Source organism: Protopterus annectens, chromosome 7.part1, assembly GCF_019279795.1.
Source record: "Protopterus annectens isolate FY-2018-M chromosome 7.part1, PAN1.0, whole genome shotgun sequence".
Taxonomy (NCBI): domain Eukaryota; kingdom Metazoa; phylum Chordata; order Ceratodontiformes; family Protopteridae; genus Protopterus; species Protopterus annectens.
In genome coordinates this window covers 91144229-91166689 of record NC_056740.1, presented here as the reverse complement: position 1 = coordinate 91166689, position 22461 = coordinate 91144229, and the positions used below count along the sequence as shown (strand labels likewise).

General features: G+C 36.8%; 1 protein-coding gene across 2 annotated transcripts in view; it reads left to right on the top strand.

The window, feature by feature from the left end:
- MYO1E (myosin IE) overlaps positions 1 to 22202 on the top strand; it is a 1655775-nt gene extending 1633573 nt beyond the window's left edge. For both annotated transcript variants that reach the window (XM_044078573.1, XM_044078572.1), the window contains 2 exons: positions 16354 to 16523; positions 21156 to 22202. In XM_044078573.1, coding sequence (XP_043934508.1) covers positions 16354 to 16523; positions 21156 to 21232 — 247 coding nt within the window. In that variant the 3' untranslated portion in view covers positions 21233 to 22202. The remainder of the gene's footprint in view (positions 1 to 16353; positions 16524 to 21155) is intronic.
- Positions 22203 to 22461: the final 259 nt, after the last annotated feature.

Below are 22461 nucleotides of genomic sequence, written 5' to 3'. Positions count from 1 at the left end.
AATGGAGAAATATTGAGAAAATAAACCTTTTTGTGGATAACATAATACTATGTGTTACCAGTTCTGAACATGATATAGTAGTAAAAAAGTTCATTTTACCAAATATAATTGCATATATCAGGATATAAAGTAAATGAAGCCAAAACAAAGGCTGTAGTAATGGTTTATGCCCAGCACATGACTTGGTACAGAGCATCTCCTTTTTGTGGGGGCATGAAAAGTTACATAGTTGCACATTTGGTAAAAATTTGATTTTGACAAGCAGCGAAAGTGTGGGAAGAAATTGCTTAAATAAAATAAGACTAGGGAAATTATCTATAAACATTGATAATAAGATACAAGTGGTTTAACGTGTTTTTGATCCTGGTAGCTCTTTACCTAGGTTAAGCTTATATGTATTAGCCAAGTGATCAGATATGGAAGAATCGGAATGAAAGAAATTACGTAGGGGGATAACAAAAGAGAAAGAGTTCTATGGGAAAACTAGCATTGACAAAGGAACAGTATGGTTTGTGAATGTCAGATTTGGAGGCATACTGTAAGTTCACTGAGCTTTGGTTATTTGACTAAGAATTTGAAATATATCGTGCTCAATGAGGCATCTTCAGGATCACACATGGTTCATTTGGACAATTTAGGAAATTAATATAAAGATCATTATATACATTGGCATTTTATAAAGGAAGTTAGACATTTGAGAAAAAAAATAACGCCCACAGTGTGTACTATATATAGTAACAAAAATGACTGAAGAAAATGTAAATTTGTGTTTAGAAGAGAAAGAACAAATATTTGACTTTTTGGGAGAAAATTTCAAAAGGTGATGAGGTAACAAAATAGGATCAAGCTAGACAATCTTTGGGTTATAGAAGTCCAGTTAGCTTGTACGACATATCAGGTCTAATGTTTTAACTTAAGGAACAGGTACAGAGCTTTCGACCAAAGTCTTCATCAGAATAAAAAAACATCCTTGCCATCTACACTTAAATATTAATTTCAATTAACAATATCCAATGAAAACCTTCATAAAAAAATTCAGGGAACATCTCAAAATTCACACATCACCCTGCACAGATAACATTTATAAAAGCATTTATAAAAAACATTTAGTACATATGGTTTCATTTAAACCAGTCTTTTTATCAGCCTGTAATCTTAATTGCCATAAGGTCTCCCTTTTTAACACAGATTTCTTGTAATCACCCCGCACACAAATTTTTAGGCACTGTTTATAATACAGAAAACATATTTTGTTTATAAACATCACATGTTAAAGTATGCTTACAAAGTGCATTATTACCATCTTTACTTGTCATAGCATATAAATAAATGTTCTTTAATTCTAGTTCTTAATTTTCTCATGGTCATGAACACATAAAATGAACAACATCCTGAGCATATGGCAATGTAAATAAGCCCTAAAGAGTCACAGTTATAAAGCCCTTTCACTTCCAATACACGTTCAAGACAGTTTCAAAAATATACTCGGACCCACATAAATGTAGGTACACACATCACAAAATCCACATGGAAACATCTCATTATTTTTATTAGATTCCACATTACATATTTGAGTGTTATCTGTCTCCAAATATTATTTAATTGATTTAGCCTTTTTCACTATAAACTGTGGTTCTTCACTCACTCTATTTGCAAAATCTTTATTACCTTGGAAAATCTTCCAATTTTGAAAAACAATACTTTTTATTTTCATGTCATCTACCATCATTCTTAAACACAAACTATCAACAAATCTGTTTTCACCCTGTGATTCCTGCTTCTTTCTATGTTGAACAGGCATACTTGCCATTAAAATAGGGGGAAACTTGTTTTCTCTTTTATTAAATATTTCTTTGGCTGTAGATGGTAACAACTGGGGATCATATCCTCTCTCGATAAACATATGTATACTATTTTGAACAGCAAACAAAAAGTTCACCTCATCTGCCCTCTGAGAACATTATTTTTCATGTATTCAGGATGAGCACTCTCATAATGTAGGTAATTGTTGGCAAAAACATTCATTTATATATCATCATCCCCCTTTTCTCATTTTATATATATAGATATATATATATATATATATATATATATATATATATATATATATATATATAGATATATATATATATATATATATATACATACACACACACACAGACATACACACATACGTATGTGAAATTGTACATTTTCACAGTTCCATGTGAGTCTAACGTCCAAAAACCTAGCACTTAAATCTACATCTCCTTTGGTGAAGGATAAAATTTCACTACTAGATTTGATTTCTAAATGCATGTTTTCAACCTGCTCAATCCCATCATTTACTAAAAAAGACAACTCATCCACAAATCTCTTATATAAGACTACTTTTCCACTCCAGGAAAAAATTTTTAGTACTTGGCTCGCCCACCACCCCATGATTATATTCACAAAAGAAGGGGCCACAGTGGCCACCATTACCATGCATTTTTTCATGCCTATAAATCTCTTCCTGGCGAGAATGGGTATTTAAGTGTAGATGGAAAGGATGTTTATACTGATGAACACTTTGGTTGAAAGCACTAATTCCCAAGCCCCACAGCGAACTATATGAGTCAAACCCAACTCTGCCCCATGGTTAACTAAAGAAACCAAAAAACTTATGCAACAACGAGATAAATGCAGGAAACTTTCTCAGCTCAATAAACATCCTGAAACCCTTCTTAAATATAAGCAACTCCGCAACCTTACTAAAAGACATATAATCAAAGACAAACAATCCCACTATATGAAACTCCAAGCCAACCACTCCAAAAACTCCAAACAGTTCTGTAATTCCATCAACTCACTCCTTAACCTAGGCACCAAAAACAACCCTTGTCCTGACACTACTAAGTCTGATCCAGAAATTGCCACTCTATTCAACACCTTCTTTATTAACTCTATAGCTGAACTAACTAAGTCCTTCCCAAATACCCCACCCACACAAGTTAGTCACTCTACCCCAGCCTCTAAACCCAACTCTCCCCCTACCTTTGAACTTAAACCAATTTCTTCCTCCTACATAAAAAACTCCTCAGCATACTAAAACCATGCTCCAATGCCCCAGACAATATTCCTTCTAACTTCTTAAAAATTACTGCGGACGGTATCGCCCTCCCCATTAGCATCTTAATCAACAGATCCATACAAGAATCTTATGTCCCCAAGCTTTGGCGTGCTGCCTTTATACATCCTCTCCACAAAGGTGGCAAAAATAATAATACCTCAAACTTTCACCTCATAACCATTCTCTCCCCAATATCAAAAATATTGGAAAAATGCATTCATACCCATCTAATCCCCTTCCTAACCAAAAAACACCTTATTTCTCAAACCAACATGGTTTCTGTCCTGGCCATAGCACTGTTACTGCTCTTCTCTCATTCCTAGATATAGTCAACCATGCCTGTGACTCTGGAAAAATAGTTTTTACAGTTCTGTTAGACCTCTCCAAGGCTTTCAATACAATCTCCCATACTCATCTCCTAAGTCACCTTGCTAACCTTAACCTTTCTCACAATACCCTGTCCTGGTTCTCAAGTTATCTATCTGACAGATCTCAAGCTGCAAAATGGAGGAAAGGCACCTCAAGCTTCCTTCCCGCTCCTACTGGAGTTCCCCAAGGATCCATTCTTGGCCCAATGCTGTCTAACATCTTTGTCAATGATTTCCACTCTGCCATCCCAAATACTAAAATCGTACAGTATGCTGATGACTCCACTTTAATCTGCTGTGCTACCAACCTCCCAGAACTTCAATCATACACTCAAACTGCCTTCTCCACCACTGAGAACTGGATGCTCCAAAACCATCTATCTCTAAACGCTAACAAATCCAAAATACTACTTTTCCCACCCTCAAAATCCTCCCATCTTGATAAAAATTCTTTCCAAATTAGAAGCCATAACAGTTCTACTATAGAAATTGTTCCCTATGCCAAACTACTTGGGGTTACCATAGATGTACACCTAAAAGTTGACACCCATATTCAACTAAACATCAAGAAAATACATCAAAAACTTGGCCTGCTATCCAGAAACATCCACTATCTCTTTCCTTCTACTAGACAAACCCTCGCCACTACCTACCTTCTCCCCTCTGTATTGTATGGTGCCCCTCTACTGACTAACTTATCTGCCTCCATCTCTTCCAAAATAGAAAGTTGTTACAATAAAATCTCAACATTTGCCATAAAAGCCAAATATTCCTCCCACCATTGCTCTGCCCTCCACTTACTTAACTGGCTAGAACTTCCCAATCATCTCGACTACCTCCAACTTACTACTGCCCATTGGCTATTATTTAACCCTACTAAATGCCCCGCAGTATCCAACATCCTACAACCATACACCCCTAACAGGCCACTTAGATCTGCTCACCTAAACCTTACTGTCTACAAACCAAACCACCCTGCAGGACAGCACCTCCTGTCCTTCTCCTTAGCCAAAAAATGGAATTCTCTCCCTCCTTCACTACGAACCATAGACAACTTTGACAACTTCAAAACCCATCTCCATTCCTACCTTTTCTCTAATTGGAAGTGCAGTTGCACTTTCCCCACCTAGCCTTCCTCTCTCTCTACTCTAAATTGTATTTCCATACTACTACTATTCCTAACAGCTTAGCTCCCCCTGGAAATGACTCATTCTTCAGTGTTATCTCGTGTACATAATGTAAATATTGTAAATAGTTTGCTTTCCCTTTTCTCCCCTCCCTATCATTTGTACTTGTTCTGCCAAAACTGCCATAACAAGACTCAGATTCTATGTAACCATTGTAACACTCATGTCAACATATGACTCACATGCTATGTAACCAATGTACCACATCATGTCTCTGATTTATAATGTATCTGTATCCTTAATATTAATTTTAATTTGTTGTATCTTAATGTATCAGCATCTTTGAATCTTAACTTTAATCTGTTAAATTTCAATGTTTACTATGTAATGTGGAGCTTTTCTCCCCAGGCCTCCACTGAAAATGGGCTCCTGAGCCCAGTGGACCTCCCTGGTCATCAAACTGAAATAAATAAATATAATAAATATTTCTTCACTGCATGTTTGCCTTTGGATGTTTTTGGTTTGGATTTGTGCTTTACACATCTGTGAGATTTGGTGCTTTGAAGATGTACAGAGGCTGGATAATAAGTCTGTTATACCAGAAATGGTAGATTTGTTAAGTGAAGCTTGAACAGAAATGGTAGCTTTTATAATTGAAGCTTGAACAGAAGTAGTAGACCAGAAAAGAGTAGTAAGTAGAGCATGTAAGGTAATATTAGATATGAGAAGACAATTACAGTATGTAATTATAAACAGCATGGAGTGAACAGTTAGATATAGTTATTAAAGATGATCAATGGAGGGAAATATGTCTTATCCCTAGACATGGACAGGGGCAGTTTGTGCTGATCATAGAATCACTCTGCTAACAACAACCATCTAACTATGGTCTATTAGGGTACATGTTTTTTTTTTTTTTACATGGTAAGGCTTGTAAAGGCTCTAGGGCCTTTTGCCTAGTAATCTCCTATGAACCTATAAGCAAATAAATTGAGAAACTTTAGAATTTTTGCATGGAAATATTTATACAAATATTTTATACCCCCAAAAGACTTGCAACAGTGTTGCCAAAGACACGAGGCGTATGCTAGTGATGTGATGGATCAGGGGGAGGTTCTTCATAGTATATATTTTTGAAAATATATAGTTACTTTCATATAAAGATGAATACTTGGAAGAGAATTTAACTTGAGTAATGAGATGTTCTTGCTGAGTTAGAGTAAAGTAATATAAAATAAAGAGGTAAAAGCATTGCTGCGGTTAGTGCTGATAGTTGCTAAGAAAATCATAACCAAAAAATGGAAAACCAAAGGCAACTCATCAGTAAGAGAGGTAAAAAACGATGATTACAGAGATTAAAAATATGGAACTGAGAACTGTTAGAGATCAGAAACAGAGCTCCCTGTTAAATAAATAAGTAAATTAAATAAATAAATTAAATGGGCTGTATGGGATTCTGCAACGGAAATTGAGCTTGTGAACATTTATGTGAAAAAAGCACTCAAGACAGATTTGTTTAAAGTATGAAGACTGTAATACAAAGTATGAAGTCACTAACACTGTTAAGCATCAGGGCAAACCACCTGGTAATGTGAATGTCAGCTCCAGATGATGGTCTGTGTTGATGTGGGACCCAACCCCATGTGCAAAAATGGGAGAAAGGGGGTTGTGGATGGGTAGGATAACATTTGTAATATAGTGTTAATAAAATAATATAGCCAGAAGTTAATATGGGATCTCAAATTATATTTAAACAGTTGATGTCTGCCTCAATGTTTTTTTAAGAAGGAATGTTAAATCAGTATGGAGATCAAGACTGAATAGTTACATACATGCATACATACATACATACAAATATTTCAAGCATGGGCATTAATGTCCTCCTAGCTTGCCAATATACCAAAACACTTGTCCCCATAATAAGTATCCAGGCTGTTTTTAAAAATATATAAACTAGTACTTGCTTTAATGTAATTTGGTAGTTGTTCCAAGCATCACCTACTCTGTCAGAGAATCAATTAGTACACTTCTCATTCCTACAGAATCTTCTACGTAAATTGCCTAATGCTTCTCTAGTACGTTTTGTTAACCCCAAACATTCCCAGAGGTAGTTGTCACTAAATGCCCTATATACCTGAATAAGATCTCCTCTTGAGTATCTGTAAGAGACACTGTACAAGTTCAGATATTTTAGTCTTTCATAGTAACTTAAATTTTTACATTCATGGATGCTCTTGGTATATTTCCATTGAACTCTTTCCAGTTTACTCATGATTGTTTTCTTATAGGGTTTCCATATTATTATTCCATAGTCAAGTTTGGGTCTAATGTAACTAACAATTACTTCATTATTTCTGATTTCCTAGACTTTATAAATCTTTTTATACAGCCTATAGTTCTATAACTATCATTAACCAATTGTTTGATATAATTAGAAAAACTCCTAGCTGAATTTACCCATATACCCAGGTCCTCTACAGTTTCAATCACTGTGTGCTGTAGTAAATATTCACCTTTCAATTTATGCCTACCAAATTTCATATGCTTAGTTTTTGATGTATTTATCAGCATCTTATTCTCCTGTGCCCAACTGGTTAATTTATTCAAATTATTTTGTAGACATGCCTTATCTGTAACACATGTAATCAGTTAACCCAGTTTCAGGTCATCTGCATATAAACTGTAGAACACCTCAGATGAAAAAGTTAAGTCTGAAAGATACAATCTAAACAAGTAAGGGCCTAGGACAGTGCCCTGTGAGACACCCTGACTGTAACCAAGGATTTCACCTGTCCAGTTACTGTACTTGCCGTGTCCTATTTGTAAGCCATGCAGCTGTCCATCTTATCAGGAGTACATCAATACCTAGTTGTACTAATTTATTGATCAGTGTTATGTGTATGAACCCATCAAATGCCTTTAGTTACATTTATGTAAATTACATCACAGCACAATTTTTCATTCATAGCTGTTATTATATTGTTATAGAACATCATGTTACAGGTGGTAATAGATCTGTTTTCAACATATGCATGCTGATATATGGTTTCAAGTCCCAACATATCCAGTTCTGACAATAACTTATCCAATATTACCTTCTCCATTATTTTTCCAGAACATGAAAGTAGACTTAAGGGTCTATATGACTCTGGGTTTGTCCTACTCCCCTTTCCCTTAAAAACAGGTTTAATAAGCACGTCTCCAATCTTGAGGAATCTCCCCATATTTGTATGACCTACTGAATAATAGATATAATCGTACCGTATGTTCTTGCTGAAGTGTTCTCACTTAATAATTTTGTCTTCTCCCTCTGCTTTGTTTGTAACCAGTTTGGCCAATTCTTTTTCAATATAATCTGATCTGACTGTAGTAATCTCAGGTTACCTGGATGTCACTAGGACAGTGTATCACCCCCTTTGTGGAGTTAAACTGTTTTGCATAAGATTTTGTAAATCTATCTATATGGTCTTGTCTCACACTATGCTTAATCTGTTTGTCCAGCTTGTTTATTTCAATAGTTATCTGTGATATATGGATTTACATGCTTAACAATCACTGCCATTGCAGCAAACTGCCATTAGCTGGCAGCAGAACACCACCAAACAACTGAATCTTTGCCCAGTTAAGCAGCTCATCTTGTAAACAGGATAGTGCTCTACAGTTATTTAAATTCTCCAATATTTCTGTCTACTGTAAAGTCTCCCAAGTCTGTTCACAGCAGTTATTTTTCCATTCACTGTGAATAAATAGTGGAAGCACAGTAACTGGCATAATCCCTGCAATTAAAGTACAAGTCTGCTTGCCTTCATTACTTAGTCAGACTCCTGATACTTTTTTTTTCATCTCTTATTTCCTAGGTAGGACTCTGCCCATGCCACTCCCCTACCCTACGCCCATTCCCACCCACCCCCTAGCTCATTTCCTCTATTCATAACCTTACCACACTGACACCCAACCCCCATCCCTCAGCCAATCACACAAACAACCACCACCCCTCCCCCTCTTTTGCTCTCATATTACAAAATCTACACATTGTACTTCCTCACTCACAAAGTTGCTACAATCCATCCTATGTATATACTATCAGGACCCCTACACATTCCACAGGGTTGTCTCTGTACAGTCCTACCACATCTAACAAAACATGTACTCCCATCAAATAATTCTAACACTAGCACTCACCATCACAGCCCATCTAACCTCGCCCTACTTAAACAACATTACAATCCCCAACATAAGTAACCCCACCTCAGCCTCATTTCCAACATTCATTAGCTACCCCTTACTCATCACATCGTCACTCTTTAACCATACCACGTATGACCTACACCCTTACAAACTCCTCCATTGTCAAAGCAAATCTAGGGTATCCCTATAATGTGACTTAGCCTTCTCCCAAATACCTACAAACCATTATAAACATTGCTTCTCACCTGCTATGCAGTGGCAATATCAACCCCAACCCAGGTCCAATAACAAGTCCTACAAATTACCAGAATCAGCCTAGAACCGATACTAGCCTACTTAAGAGAAAATATGATATTCTAATAATAAATCATAACATAAGAAGCATCCTTAACAAAACCACTGAGCTCCATGCAACCATAGCATTATACTTACCTGACATCATCTTCCTCACAAAAAACATGGCTTAAACCACACATTAAAAATGAAGAAGTACTTCCCCCTGGTTATAGCGTACTACGAAAAGACCGTACAGCTAAAAGAGGATGTGGAGTCGCTCTCCTATATCAGAAGAAAACATCAATGTTGAACTATTTAACATGGAAATCCCTGCATTTAATAATGCAGAGATCCTACTTCCTAAGGTAAGACTAAATACACAAAAACAGCTAACTATCTTAGGACCATATATCCCTCCAGGAGGTAACATCAAAACCCTAGAATCTCTTCTCCAATGGACATCAGAAACCCTCCCCCATGAAACCATTATACTAGGTGACTTTAATATTGATTGAACCTCACTTAAATCACCCCTCCCCTCAAATCATATTAACCTTTACGGATTCTCACAGTTTATACAAATCCCTACTAGAGTAGACAAAACCTCAAAAAAAGAATCAATACTAGACTGGATTCTAACCAATCGCCCATCTTTCACCCATAATTTTGATATACTACCTGACACTCTAAGCAACCATTTCCCACCCTTCGTCATCAGAGACCAAACTAAACTCACTAGAACTAGCTCCCTTAAACACATCAGATACACTAAAAACTTCAGGGCTGACGACCTTACTACAGCCCTTAAACACTCTAACTGGTCCCCTCTTTTAATACTTCATTTAGATGAGTATTTCAACACTATCTTCTTAGGCCTTCTCAACCAACTTGCTCCACCAAGACAGATCCGCACTAAAACCATCTACGCCCCATGGCTTACCAAGAGCACTAGGCAACTTATGAAACAAAGGGAGAAAGCATGGGACACGTGGTGCAAAAACAAAACTACTCCTAATAGGCAAACATTCTTACAACTGAGAAAACACTGTAAATAAACAAATCAGACTAGACAAACAAAAATACTATAGTGAAATTCAAACTAAGCATAATACCAACCCACAAAAGTTCTGAGCCTCTATAAACAGTATTTTCCAAACAGGTAAATCACCAACTCCTCATCCAAACATAGACACCACCTCTATAAACACAGTCACCCAATTCAATGAGTTCTTTACCAACTCTATATTAAAGCTGTCAACAGACCCACACTCCTCAACCCCCACTACACTATATAACTCATCAAATAACGCTAACTCCTTCACCCTTCAACCTGTACAAACTTACACCATCTATAGACACCTAACCAAACTTAAACCCATGACTTTAGCAGTAGACAAACTACCTGCCAAATTCCTACAAATAGCCGCCAAAGCCATTTCCTACCCAGTCTCTATATTCATTAATAGATCAGTCTCAGAACAAAAGGTGCCACTTCTCTGGAAAATCTCCTACATTATACCAATACACAAAGGGGGCAGCTCAACTGATCTAACAAACTACCGCCCTATAACTATACTTTCCCCACTGGCTAAAATACTGGAAAAATGTATCCACACACAGGTCCTAACACATCTCCTCTCCAACAATCTTCTTGCCGAAACTCAGCATGGATTATGCCCCAACCATAGCATTACCACTGCACTCATCAATTTTATAACCTAGTAAATATGCAACACAACAACGGCCAAGTAGTGTCTGCAGTTTTCCTTGACTTGTCAAAGGCATTTGATACAGTCTCCCATACAAGACTAATAACATAACTCTCAGAATTAAAGCTAACTACCCCCACTCAATTATGGTTTCAAAACTCTCTCTCCCAATGCCAACAAGCTGTTCAGTGGAAAAAATCCCTTCCCCCTACTTCCTGTAAAACTAGGAGCACCCCAAGGATCACTCCTAGGACCCCTACTTTTCTCTATATTTACAAATAATCTTCACAAAGCTGCCCCTCTAGCAAACCTGGTTCAGTACGCTGATGACTCCACCTTAATCTGCTCTGCCCCCACCCTCCAAAAACTTCAAATCAAGACCCAAGAAGCCTTTACATCTATCGAAATCTGGCTTACAAACTCCCAGCTAATACTAAATCATAAAAAGATGCAGCTTATGCTCTTTCATCCTTCCAAAGCAGCAGCACCTACTCCCTCATTCTCTATTTCTGCATCAGATAATACCCCTATCTCTCCCATCACACAAACCAAATTACTAGGGTTCATTATTGACAATATTATGAAATTTGACAAACACATAGCTCATACAATAACCAAAATCAACAACAGGTACTCTTTACAGATGCAAAACCTTCCTAACCAGCAACAGTAAAGTTACCCTAGCTAGTACCCATCTTCTCTCTAACTTACTGTATGCTTCTCCTGTCCTAATTAATCTAAACAAGAGTGATTTAAACAAGCAATCAGTATGCTACAACAAAACAGCAAACTTCGCCACAAACTCCTCCTATTGCACCCAACACTGTCAGGCCCTAAAACAGCTTTCCTGGCTAGAACTCCCAAACACCTTATCTCTAAACCAACTTCTTCTAGCTCACCAAATTCTGTACCAACCTGAAAAAACTCCAGTCTTACAAGACCTGATCATCCTCTACTCCAGTACCCGAGAACTTAGATCCACTAACAAGGCACTAATCGCATTCTCCAAAAGCCATTACAGCTCTGGTGACTCCCTGTATTCTAGCAACAAGACTTGGAGCTCCCTACCACTACAAATCAAGTTACAACCTAACAAAACCATCTTCAAAAAAACAGCTTATTTCCCACCTAAACAATTCCTGGACATGCAACTGCCTAGCACCTGGCTGACATATTCTAACTCCTTTCCCCTACCCACTATCCAACCTCCTCTTTAAAACTTCCACAGATGCACTATATATTATCACACGTTACTTGTAACTGCCTAGCACCTGGTTGACATATTCTAATTCCTTTCCCCTACCCACTATACAACCTCCTCTTTAAAACTCCCACAGATGCACTATATATTATCACATGTTACTTGTAACTGCCTAGCACCTGGCTGACATATTCTAACTCCTTTCCCCTACCCACTATCCAACCTCCTCTTTAAAACTCCCACAGATGCACTATATATTATCACATGTTACTTGTAACTGCCTAGCACCTGGCTGACATATTCAAACTCCTTTCCCCTATCCACTATCCATCCTCTTTAAAACTCCCACAGATGCACTATATATTATCACATGTTACTTGTAACTGCCTAGCACCTGGCTGACATATTCTAACTCCTTTCCCCTACCTACTATCCAACCTTGTCTGTAAAACTCTCACAGATGCACTATATATTATCACACGTTACATTTAACTGCCTAGCATCTGACTGACATATTCTAACTCCTTTCCCCTACCCACTATCCAACCTCTTTAAAACTCCCACAGATGCACTATATATTATCACATGTTACTTGTAACTCCCTAGCACCTGGCTGACATATTCTAACTCCTTTCCCCTACCCACTATCCAACCTCTTTAAAACTCCCACAGATGCACTATATATTATCACATTACTTGTAACTGCCTAGCACCTGGCTGACATATTCTAACTCCTTTCCCCTACCCACTATCCAACCTCCTCTTTAAAACTCCCACAGATGCACTATATATTATCACATGTTACATGTAACTGCCTAGCACCTGGCTGACATATTCTAACTCCTTTCCCTACCCACTATCCAACCTCCTCTTTAAAACTCCCACAGATGCACTATATATTATCACGTTACTTGTAACTGCCTAGCACCTGGCTGACATATTCTAACTCCTTTCCCCTACCCACTATCCAACCTCTTTAAAACTCCCACAGATGCACTATATATTACCACATGTTACTTGTAACTGTCTAGCACCTGGCTGACATATTCTAACTCCTTTCCCCTACCCACTATCCAACCTCCTCTTTAAAACTCCCACAGATGCATTATATATTATCACATTACTTGTAACTGCCTAGCACCTGGTTGACACATTCTAACTCCTTTCCCCTACCCACTATCCAACCTCCTCTTTAAAACTCCCACAGATGCACTATGTAGTATCACACATTACTTACCAACTCACTGCTGCCTACTCCCCACTGTCCCATCTATACCCATTAACTCTCCAATAGACTAAGTTGAAAAGCTTTCCCTTAAAATGTCATTGCACCTCATATGAACTTGTCTATATTCTGTTCCTTTTTCAGTTTTCCTTTCTTGTCTTATCTTCAGTACATCTTCAAGATTATCTCTACTAAACATACTGTATGAACAACCATCATATGTTACTACCTGCTATACTTTTAATTGTATGTCTAAACCACAATGCTCATGTAAATATCTTATGCAAACATATTGTATCTGTTATATTTTTATAAGTGAATGTACTGAAAATGGACAGCTCTGTCCAGTCGGACCTCCCCGGTAAACAAATGTAAAATAAATAAATAAATTAGTTAGTGAAAGTTATATGTAAACATTGATTGTTTAGGTTTATCAGTATAATACAAACATACAATTATAAAGTGGTTGTATCAGCAATAACAAGTGCACTATGCCATGGGGATTGCACAGTACATAAACATGAAAATGTGCTACATAATAAAATGCTGCTCTTTAAAAAAGTGTCAGGCAGTTGTTACCTTTGATGCTTACTTGTGCTTTTTGCTTATTTTCAGGATATTCTGAAAGTATAAATTAGTTATTAAATAAACTTAATTTATCAAAAGTAAATACAGAACAGAAAAACATATTGCCTGCTCATATCAACATCTGGAAGTATGACAACTACACAGTCTGGTAAAGCACATGCATATTCTTTTTATGGTTGTTAGTTATTTTGTAAGGAATTTGATTTCTGTTTTCACAAATTATACGTCAGAAACTGAGTGAATATTTATCATTCCTACAAGAGTTTGGGTACCAAGCAGAGACTGTAACATGACCAGCTATAGAAGTACTCCCAAGATGGAAGACATAGTTTGGAACTATTGCAGTACTACATACAACATCTGCAGTGTCTATGTGACTTCACTAAGGATGACATTGATTTAACATCTATGGACAATCCCAAACATTTCTTGCATGACTAAATGTTCAGGACTTGGAATTCAGCTAACATTCATCACAGAGAACTTGCCACACACAATTTCAGTCATTGAAGTCATACATTGCTGTTTCCATATATGATATACTAATGTCAGACTGGAGTCAACTATGCATCTGGGACAACCAAAAGTTTTAGGCCTTGGGGAAGAAAAATGGATGAGGATCTTGCCTGGTTTAGACCCAATAACACATCAAACTGTTCAGGAATACATTTAAAGTCAGCCTTGAAAAAATGGACAAGCATCAGAAGGGACCCTCTGCACCTCCCACACCCCCATAAATTAGATATACCATCCCCAAGATCACAGTACAGTGGGAAAAAGTTAATTTAATAATCCCACTGTATCGTGATCACCATAAAGAATGTACATATAATATCTAAATCACTTACCTGTATGGTCTAAAAACACATACAGAGTGGCAAAATAAACACTATATAAATACTATAAATTCCTACACTATATAAGTAATAACTATATCAATAAAAACTACATCTTATAGTGATACCACAAGATTAACAGAATAAACTATAACATTTACATGTTTAATGGTACACTACTCAATGTTATACATTTTCAATGTTATGAAATTCGAAGTTATGAGTTTTAGATGTTTTGAATTCTCAGTGTTATAGTCTCAATGTTTTGGAATTAGATGTTATGAGTTTTCAACGTTTTGAAGTACAACTATATATATATATATATATATATATATATATATGTGTGTGTGTGTGTGTGTGTGTGGGTGTGTTTTTGTGTGTGCGCGTGTATATATATAAAACATAAAAAGCAGTGCCACCCAGAATCTGAAGACTCTGGCTGATACAAGCTTGCCACTTGTGGAATACAGGCGGTGAGGTTAACAAAATTCAGTCAGTGAGTGTGACCAGCCTTTTTTTTTTTAGGGAGACCTTGATTAATTGGATGTCCTGCTGTGGTCCCAAGGAGGTTGGCCTTTTGTTTCCCGTCTTGTATTGAGCATTCTTCGGTGATTGAGCCTTTTGGAGAGTGCCATCCACTAGTGCCCTAGGGCACACACATATAAACTGCAAGAAAAGCCCAGCCAAGCTAGAGTTTTCACTGTGTGATACCTTAAACCTGTTGTAATGGAGACCCATGGAATATATGCAAATGACTCCTTAAGGACATCGTGTTTCAGCTACATTACTTTTTACTTTTTAAGTCTTTATTCCTGTGGACCCACCTTGGCATCCTTCAGTTTTTCATTTATATTCCTGTTTTCATCCTGTGCCATACTTTCCAGAATTTGGTTCTTAATACTACATGTTTCTACTGATTCCATTCTCCTTTACTCCAAAACACCATCCCCCAGTTCCCTAAAGTTCACGTGCTGGTTGGTCAGTACCTCCATCCTAATTACATGCCCTCTTCAGACCACCTGCATTAAACTGGGTTGCATACTACTGCATTGCAATTTTTCCTGTAGTTCTCACTTCTCCCCATAAAACCTTCAGTATTGTTAACCACCATATCTAGCACTGTATTTTTTTTCCTTGGGGCTTCCCTCTTGTTGAAACCCTGCAAGTTTAATGTCTCCCCTGTCCATGTCCATTCCCACTTAGATGAGTAACACCTTGTCTGTTTCAGTTGACTTACCTTTTTGACCACTTCTGAGATTCTCAATATTCTTCTGTTGTACATCTGAAGGCAATTCTATATACTGCTACTGATATTTTTAACTTGTTTAGTCACTTTACTGTTACAATATTCATTTTCAAAAAAATATTCTACTTGTGCCTTATTCACGAGACTCTTATGATCCTTGTGTTAGATTCATACTTAGACTTCATTGTTAGAATTCATTGATTGTGTTCCTATTTCTTAAATTACATAATGTTGTACCATGTTGATTTGTAGAGCTTTTGTTCCTGAGTCACCAATTAGAGTACAATATGGCCTTGTAACTCTCAGCTGACAATACAAACATATGTAAATTACTAGCTGTACACTTCACGATTTTAGATTTTAATGTGTGATGGTGAAAAGAATCTGACAAAACTGAACATAATCATTTAAAGTGGAATTCAGTGGTATTGCGCTATAATGGCTGAATATTTTATTTTATTTTATTTCATTTTAATCCCCTTTTGTTTCTCTTATTAGTGCTCAGAGACAGATTTCAAATCGCCCCCCACCAGCAGGAGGCCGGCCTAAACCACAGCCCAAACCAAAGCCTCAGGTACCACAGTGCAGGGCCCTATATGCGTATGATGCACAGGATACAGATGAGCTCAGCTTTAATGCCAATGATGTTATAGACATTATCAAAGAAGGTAAGGAAAAGGCCTATGAAAGGTCAGGTTTTCTGTCTACAAGTACCTTAATTTTACTTTGTGCTATCTTGTAAAGTAATATGAAGCAGTGTAATACAGCATGCAAAGTTTTGAACTGGTAGGATGGAAACCAGCATTTGAACCTCAATGGCCTCCTCTTAAAGTTGCATCATCCTAAGTCATATGACCTCTGTATACTGGTTCATTTATCTAGCATATTTAAAAGTGGGATTTTTTGTTTATGAACTTTACCTTCTTTACTATTTGGCCTTTTATGACTACAAAGCCTTATGCAGACATACTGGTTACACAACCAGATGTATGATATTCTTTAAAAAATGCAGGCCAGTTACTTTTTTCTTATAGGTTCATAGGTAGGTACTAGGCTAGCTGCCGTTTCAAGCCATTTTAAGCCTATCCAGTTTCCCATTTTGTGCTTGAAATAACCTATTCCATTTGGTTGTAGATTGGTCTTCCCATCCCATGGTCAAGAATTACAGAAGTGGGGTGTCGCAATGAGCACCTCATGCACTAATAGTTGCAGGAATATTGTAATGGCTCAATGGGAAGCGGTATATGTGTTGAATTATCTGAATGAATGGAAGACCTATATATTCTGTAAGAGATTCATAGATGATATAGTTTTCCTTTGGAAGGGCAGCGAAGAACAGCTGTTGGCCTTTGTTGTTTATCTCAGTAAAACAACATCATTTTTGGACTTTGATTTCAACAGTTCAGAAGAGAAGGTAGACATCCTTGATGTTACACTTCAAAGAGGAGTAGATGGTGTACTCAACACACAGATATTCTGGAAGGATTGCTGGAAAAATAGTCTTTAACACAGAACTAGCATGCACCCAGGACATATATTCCCCCATATTATCAGGGGACAGATTCTTAGAACGTCCAGGTTATGCACTAATGAGATGAACTACAATGAAGAAACTGAACAGCTAGTATAGCACCTACATAAGAAAGGCTATAGGGTAAATGAGATCTATGAAGGGTCTGCTAAGACCAAGGAGATGAGAAGAACCAAAGGTAAACCATATTGTCTTCATGACACTATTGAGAAGGAAGATAAACCTACGAGGAGCAATAGAGAACCAACAGGAAGAATGAGATGTCTGCTTACATATAATGATGTGCAACAAGTATATACAAACAACTGGAAGATCTTGACAGCAGATGAAAACATCTGATGTATAGTGAGTGATGCATCAAGATAAAACAACTGCTATGTCAAGATAGGCCTGCTAACAAGATGTTCAGTCACTAAGAAAATGGGTATGTTCCCTTGTAGAAAATATAAAGTATGTGGGCTTCTAAATTTCGACAACTGTTTTGAACATCCTATTACTAGGAAGGAATATAAACTTAAGACTTATGCCAACTGCAATACTAAGAATGTTATTTAGGTCACTGGCTGTAATGTATGCACTGCTTTTTATGTTGGTATGACCAACAGACCCTTTAAAAAGAGGCTATTGTGCCATTTAAGTGACATCAGGCTAAAAAGCAAAACCAATGCCTTGTTGCAACATATTGTAAATTATCCTGGCCATGTTTTTAATTTTATGGTGCTTGAAATATTGACTGAAGATATAACAATGGCGGATCTCTGCAGTGTTGACTGAGATTGTGGAAACTCGCTGGATTGTTGACTTGCAGGTTGATAAACTTCCTGAACTAAATAGAATGTTCCCTTTAAAACTTTTATTGAAAGGGTGGAGGCTGAAGAAGTAGACTTTGATTGGCTAAGCCTCTGTTTAAATTTGATGAGCAAAGTTTAGTATAACAAGATATGATGAACGCATTCCTGCCAAAAGCACTTATCCAGTTATTTTAAGCTGACTTCACATTTCATTATGTTTTTATTTTCTTGTACTTGTTGATTTTTAGTATTAAATAGTTTTCAACCTCTCTGTGGTGGACAAGGTTTGCTTTGTTTTTGCTATTAGGAATCAAAAGGGAGGGAGTAAAATGTGATTCAAGAAATCACAAGGTTTTCACCAGGACACTCCTGGAGACATGCCTCCCAGAGGCAGAGGCAATTCCGAGGAATATTGCTCACAGGTCAGAGGTGGTCCACAGAGCCAAGGTTTCTGTGAACCATTCATAGAGAGACCTTAACAGTTTCTCTGAACACTTGCCCGACTGCTACATTTTTCATGCAGTCAGAGGACACTTCTTACACCCTCTAGCCTGGCAAAATATAACTTCTGAGTCTTGGGTGCTAAGGATCTTTATCAGAGGTTACACAATACCCTTTTTAGAACCCCAAAGAGAAAACAAAAGATTCCCACTACTCCAAACAATCAGTCGGCATCTAAAGCAACAGAGCTTCTAAACTTGCTGGACAAGAGAGTCATCAAACTGGTCCCACAAGACTAACAAGGATCCAGAGTCTGTTCAAGGTTCTTTTTTAGTTCCAAAAACACAGGGAACCTCAGACCAGTATTAGATTTTGGCAATTCGAATGTGTAAAACAGACAACATTGTGGATGGTCACAGCACAGTCCATTCTACCTCTGCTGAGGAAGGACATTTGGATGTGCTCTATCGATCTGCAAGATACCTGCTATCATGTCAGGATCCAGTGGCAGACCAGAAGATGTTTCCATTTCCAGCTGGAAACCAATCACTATCAGTTTGGGGTACTGTCATTTGGTCTCACCACAGCTCCCTGGGTGTTCACCAAGATAACGGCAGCTGTGACAGCCTATTTCAGGCTGTAAGAGATCCAGGTATTCCCATATTTAGATGACTGGCTTCTAACTGCTACCTGCAGGGATCTACTACTGGTCTCAAACTGCAAAGGAAGACCAAATAATAGTAGTTTGCCTCAGTATATCAAAACAATGTTCTGTTTTTTTAGTGACTCAAAGAAAAGAATATAAAATGGTCAGCCTCATTTAGTCAGCATTAGAGTTCATAATCATAATTACCTTAGAAAATGCTATACCACCCATGCCCAAGCTTAAATATACCCCTTAAGCTGTCCTCTAGGGCATCAAAACATGCCAGATAACATTTGGAAAGCATGGTTAGGCTTAAAAAGGCCCCTTATGGTCAATGTCTTATCAGAATTTAAATTCATGATCATAATTACCTTAAAAAAATATATTGGTTAAAGTACAAATATCAGATCAGACATGATAAATATAACAAATTATGCAAGTTTTTTGTAACAGTTCAGAATAAATAGTAGCATTAAGCAGAATCAATGTAATTGTGGATTAAATAGTATGAGAAGTATGTACACGTACAAATGTTTGGAATATACACTGTGTCAAGGAGTAAGTTATCTAGAAATGTGAGGTAGTAACATAAGTTAATAAATCCAGCCCGAGGGAGGATGGGTGAGTCAGATCCTAGGTAGGGCTGGCCTAATGCAGAGCTGCAGTTTAGTTAAAGACAGACTTCATAGAATATTTGTTTTGGAGGTCATATCATGTACCATTTCATAATTTAGCAGTAGTCTGCGAGTGGATGTGGGTTATGTTGGATTTACCCACTGTTAGTGTGGTTTGATCATGAGGGTGAAGCCCTAATGATTAAACAAAGCCAACTGTGGATAAATCTTGCATTACCCATGCACAACAGTGGACTGTTGCTGTTATGCATTGACATGATTTAAGAAAAAAAAAACTCTTACCTTTTATAAATAACGTCATTGTATAAAATTATTTTAGTGTTCTTCTGCCGAGTTCTAGTAGTCTGGGACATCCCAGATATGTAGTGAGTATGCTCTGTCTCGGTATGAACTGCACTGCTGTCTTTATGTATCTACATTTTGACAGCATGTCCAGATATTTCTGTCATATTTTTCATCCATACGTTATAAAAGATATATGGTTTTCTGGCAAATGATTGACGACAGAAGTTATAAATAACCACTGATTTCTTCATTTCATGAGGTGTTAGATGGTATGACTTATTTTAACTATATTGTATTATTCTGCTCCAAGGAGCAGATTACTTAAGTAGGAAAAGTGTTTTCTCAAATGCATTTTCAGTCGTCTGCATAGAGGCTCAAAGAAATTAACTTTAATTTTAATGGACTTCACTAAAGTCCTTGATTTTATTCATTTACTGTTGGTTAGGGTGGCATACATGTTAACTGCTTGTAAATTAACATGATGTTTCTGCCTTTTCTTTGCTTCTCTTTTTTTAAATGTTGTACTGGAGGATATCCAAACATTTTAGCATCAGGACTTCTTTCTTTTCAGATACGCTCATTTTACAGTGGGCACGCTGATTGGACTGCCCAGTCACCATTCACATTTTTGAAAGGCAGTTACCCTTTATTGTAAAATGATTACCGATTCGTTAAAGATCTTGATGGTGACAATCTGTATTATTAATAAAAAGCCATATATCATAATGACAAAGTTTAGCTCCATATACGAAATATATGTTGATCAATACTTTCTCAATTTTTTATCTGACTATATATGGTACACAAAGCAGGAGTTATGTAAATACAAATTATTCTGAATATTTTTTCAGCATTTCATGTTCCATTTCCTTATTAATATAATTGTATGGCACATTTATTTAATTATGCATACATGCCACCTTTGTCCTTGAATCCTACACTCATACTTTGGTGTTCTTCTGTTTTAACAGATACTTCAGGTTGGTGGACAGGAAGACTCAGAGGAAAACAAGGACTTTTTCCTAACAACTATGTAGCAAAGATATAGAGACTTCATAATGAAAATGCTGAACTTATGTTAAAGGTTGTCATCTGATGCTGCCGTGGAAAATCTATGCAACACTCTGCAGGTGTACTGCAGTATGTACCTGAAGAAATGTTATGAAATTTGTTCTATTCAGAGAGGATCTCAATATCCTTTGATTGTACTGTATAAAATAAAAGATTATAATTTCCTGAGATATTAAATGGGGAGTGAGCCGAGCAACTGTTCACATGAGCTATGCAAAGTACATAACAGCACTGAACAAATATTTATTGTATTTATACTTATTTTGTTTAAAATTAAATGAAGGCATCCTTTTTTATGGACACATGAAGTGCCTGGACCAGGAGTTATTGAAGGACCATAATTTTAAGTGCTGTTTCTTAATATAGAACTTTATTGTCTGAAGAAGATAAAAATATGATCAGAAACAGTTTTGGGTGGTTTTATATGCTGCTGTTCAGCATACATGGAGATATTTTGAGTTAATTGTCACCTAAAGCACATAGCTGTTCATACTTGAGATTTATTAATGGAGATGGTTTTATTAACTACTGTACTGGTCAGAGATTTAGAAGATTCAGATGTCAAGTACTGTAGTGCAGAAAGTAAACCAAAACCTGTCTCTATGAATAATGTATGGCTGGTCCATATCAAAATGTATAGTGAAGTATTGACTGTTACTTTAAAATGAATTTAATATTTCTTGTATTGTAAATTATAAATATGGACCATTTTAAAAGTATATATATAATGTTAGGAATATATGAAGCAGTTTGTTTTAAGCATCTGACAGTTGTAGGGTAGTTAGTGTAAAACAAATATAAGCAAGACTTCAGGTACTTTATATAAACAAACATTATTTCCCTGGTAATAAAAATCAGTTATAGTTTATTTTACTGTTCAACTGGACATTAACAAGAGCATTACTGTTGTTATGTGGACAGCTGAATAAATACCTACATTTTTAACATTTTTGTGTGTTTTTGTAGTACATTCAGTTGTGGTGTTGATTTCATATTGTAACCACTGTGTAGCAGATTCCACTTTCTGATATGTAGAATTAGTGATCATACTGTAGCCGTTGCGTAGCAGATCCCACATTATGATATGTAGAATTAGTGATCATACTGTAGCCGTTGCGTAGCAGATCCCACTTTCTGATATGTAGAATTAGTGATCATACTGTAGCCATTGCGTAGCAGATCCCACATTCTGATATGTGTAATTAC